Source organism: Triplophysa rosa, linkage group LG7 (assembly GCF_024868665.1).
Source record: "Triplophysa rosa linkage group LG7, Trosa_1v2, whole genome shotgun sequence".
Lineage (NCBI taxonomy): Eukaryota > Metazoa > Chordata > Actinopteri > Cypriniformes > Nemacheilidae > Triplophysa > Triplophysa rosa.
The window spans coordinates 16,859,899-16,862,964 of NC_079896.1; the positions used below are offsets into that span (position 1 = coordinate 16,859,899).

At 45.8% G+C, this 3,066-nt stretch overlaps 1 protein-coding gene across 1 annotated transcript; it reads right to left on the bottom strand.

The window, feature by feature from the left end:
- Positions 1-722: 722 nt before the first annotated feature.
- Positions 723-1,754, bottom strand: LOC130556696 (paraneoplastic antigen Ma1-like). Its single transcript, XM_057337936.1, has one exon. It carries the CDS (start codon positions 1,752-1,754, stop codon positions 723-725), a length of 1,032 nt encoding a protein of 343 aa, XP_057193919.1.
- Between the last annotated feature and the right edge of the window lie 1,312 nt (positions 1,755-3,066).

Genomic DNA, 3,066 nt, shown 5'->3' on the forward strand with positions numbered 1-3,066 from the left:
CGAGAAGTCCTTCTGGGAATCTTGGCTCCTCTGCAAGTTCGCTAGGAGAATCTACCAGAATGGCCTGGGCACTTGCCATTTGCGGACACTTCGGCACACCCGTAACTCTAACTACTCCTCCAGGTTGTAGGGTAACTGGGTTCGGTTGGAGAAACCACACGGTGCCTCGCTTGTGATCAACATCCTCTGGTGGGTACTCAGGCAACTCGTCGAAAGCCTTTTTGAAAGCAGGATGAATGTGCATGGTGCGAACAAATTTATCTCCACTCTTCTCTCTACAGCGACTAGACTAAGCAGTCTCATCACGGTGGGCGTGTTTGTGCCAACAAGAAGGGAGGTTTCACATCTTACTACGGGATCGGGACACACCAACACAAGGGCATCGATGGTCTCAGCAACTCCAAGGTCAGCCTCCAAGAACTCCAGCTTGAGCGATAGGTAGCCATCGTAAGGATAATCAGTGGAACTGAGGCCCCATATCTGCAAGGCATCGATGGATGTCAATGGCAGGTGCTTCAAATATCTGTCATAAAAGGATCTGTATAGCAAGGTCACTTGAGAACCGGTATCGAGGACAGCTTTGGCATAGATGCCTTCAATCTGTACTGGTACAGCAGAACTTGGGCCGACTAAACCTTCAGGTATAGCGTTCTTCCCCTTTCCATCCGATGTAATGCACTTGGTGGAACGTGTTTTCACCACCGGGATACCAGGCCGTTCCTTTACTGGTTCCCGCGGTAGTTTCCCGACTTTGTCTGTTTAATGAGGCGCTTGTTGACTCTCTTCAGGTTTTCTTCACCTCTGCACTCCCTCTTAAAATGTCCGTCCTCTCCACATCTGTAGCAGAAGAGTACAGGCCTGTCTCCAGCATTGGCAGTTTTCTGTGAGGTATCGTTCCTCCGATATCCGACTTTAGTTTGGAATTCAGGCTGTGAGTTCTGAACATCCAGCTGTGGAGATAAGGTTGCAGCTCTCAGATTGATCATTTCAGCTTTCATTACACTGATGTCTTTTCTCAACTTTTCCAATTCAGGATCATCGCTGGTCTCAGGAACAGGCTTGAAGACAGGATAGAAGGTTTTAGACGCCACTGCGCTCTTAACATCGTTCCGGCTTTGGAGCATGTCCTCTTCCTCCCTTACCTCTTTCAATAGGTCGTTGAAGGTAGGCGGTTCACGCAATTTATGTGTCATGCGAATACGAAGGGCGACCATGTCATGCGGCAGTGCACCTCTCACAATTTGTTCAATACGAAGTTTGTTCATTTCAGCTAGCGGCACTCCACCTTTCCTGAACACACAGTGTAGCAGTTTATCCAGTCTCAACAAGTAAGCAGACAAATTCTCACCTTCCCATTGAAATGTGTGTCGAAACTTAACTAGGAGGTCAGCTGAACTTTCAGTGGTGCCAAAAGCAGTTTCCAAAGCTCTCATGTAGTCATGGGCTGTAGCGATGGGGTTTTGCACTTTCAGGAACCTCAGTATGTCAGCAGCAGGGCCCTTTAAGCTTTCCACAATCCTTTGCTTCTTCACACTGTCACTGCATTGCCACTCTTCAAGTAAGTGCACTGTCTGTTCTGCCCATGCATCGTACTCTTCTTCTCCACTGGGAGTGGGCTTCACACCAGAGAACATGCGTAGCTTCCTGTAACTCTGAGTGTCAGCAGGTGCGGCATTACATTTCTCCACTAGAGCACTGATGGCATTGACCAGAGCAGTATTTGCGTCAAGAGGCGAGGGATTTACATGAGACATGGATTTTCCCTCGTTTCAGAAATGACATCAACTTGGCTTCGAATCCTTCGACTTCTGCAGAGACAGAAAGCACATGAGCAGGCCAAGAGCTAACCCCTCCAGTAGACCTTACATACTCTGGTATAGTTTGCTTAGAAAGGTCAGTGGACGATTGAATTAGAACAAACTGAGTTTTGGAAGCTACATCCTGACAGCGATCAACTATCTTAGCATTACCAAAAGCTTTAACTGAATTCAGAGCTTGAATTAGATCATCATCTGTAGTGTTTGGATCAACATTGCTTATCACTACTGCCTTATTTCACGCTATTTGCTTAATTTTGCACCAAGCCTCAAACTCAACGGTATCCATTTCCGTTTACAACAGGGGAGGAAACAACTTCAGCCTACAAAAACATAGACTATCCCGGACGAGCCCCCAAATGTAACCCTTTTACCATCGGCTCGAAATGAATAATGCCTCGAACAATAACGATTCGAGCATTAAGCACTTATTGACTCTCTTTCCTCAATATGGCGAAGGGAACACCTCAATGTTAAATTAATCAGTCTAGGGTATGATTATGATTCACGCTTTGTCACTCTTTATGAGAGCTAAGGGGTATTCGACTCTGACCCATTAAATTAGTACAGCAATTAAGTAATGCTAACTCACATAGATTCAGAGCAATGTAGGCAAAGTAAACATACACACCATTTGTAAACTTGCGCATTTATATTTAAAACACAAAACATAAACAGTTGTTTGTAAAATAACTAAAAGGTTGCACAAATAGAAAACCAAACCCCGGGGTAAAACAGTATTTAGGGTACCTCTTACAATTTAACGGTCTCTTAAACACACACAGCTTGCAAGCTAAACCGTTGGCGCTCGTGTTTGTTGGAGCTCAATATTCACAATACTCTCTTTCCGGAGAGCGTGTGAACACAATCCTACCACTTCCGTAGTAAACGGTGACTCGGTTGTAATCCACAATGTCGTCAGACTGCAGCTGTATAGATGAATTGTCTCCTGGAAAACCGGTGTCCTCTCGTAGAGCCAGGCTTGTGTGTGTGTGCGTTGGGCCTCCGTGCGAGCTAAGCTAACTCGGCTAAACATGAGCTATACGGGCCAAAGTCTCGGCACAGTTCAAAGTCTGCTTTTTCCACTCAACACTTTAAGAATGTCGGCGCATAACAAAATCTCTGTCCATAAAGAGTAGGCTAGACGCGAGTTAAACTCTCTTTGAGAGAAAAATCCTCGGCAACGTCTCGCTCGCGGTGAAACGCCATCTTCTTTTCTCTCTACAGTCCCAAGAGGGTTTTCGTTCTC

Coding starts and splice junctions, on each gene's coding strand:
- LOC130556696 (XM_057337936.1), bottom strand. CDS start 1,754: ATGTCTCATGTAAATCCCTCGCCTCTTGACGCAAATACTGCTCTGGTC.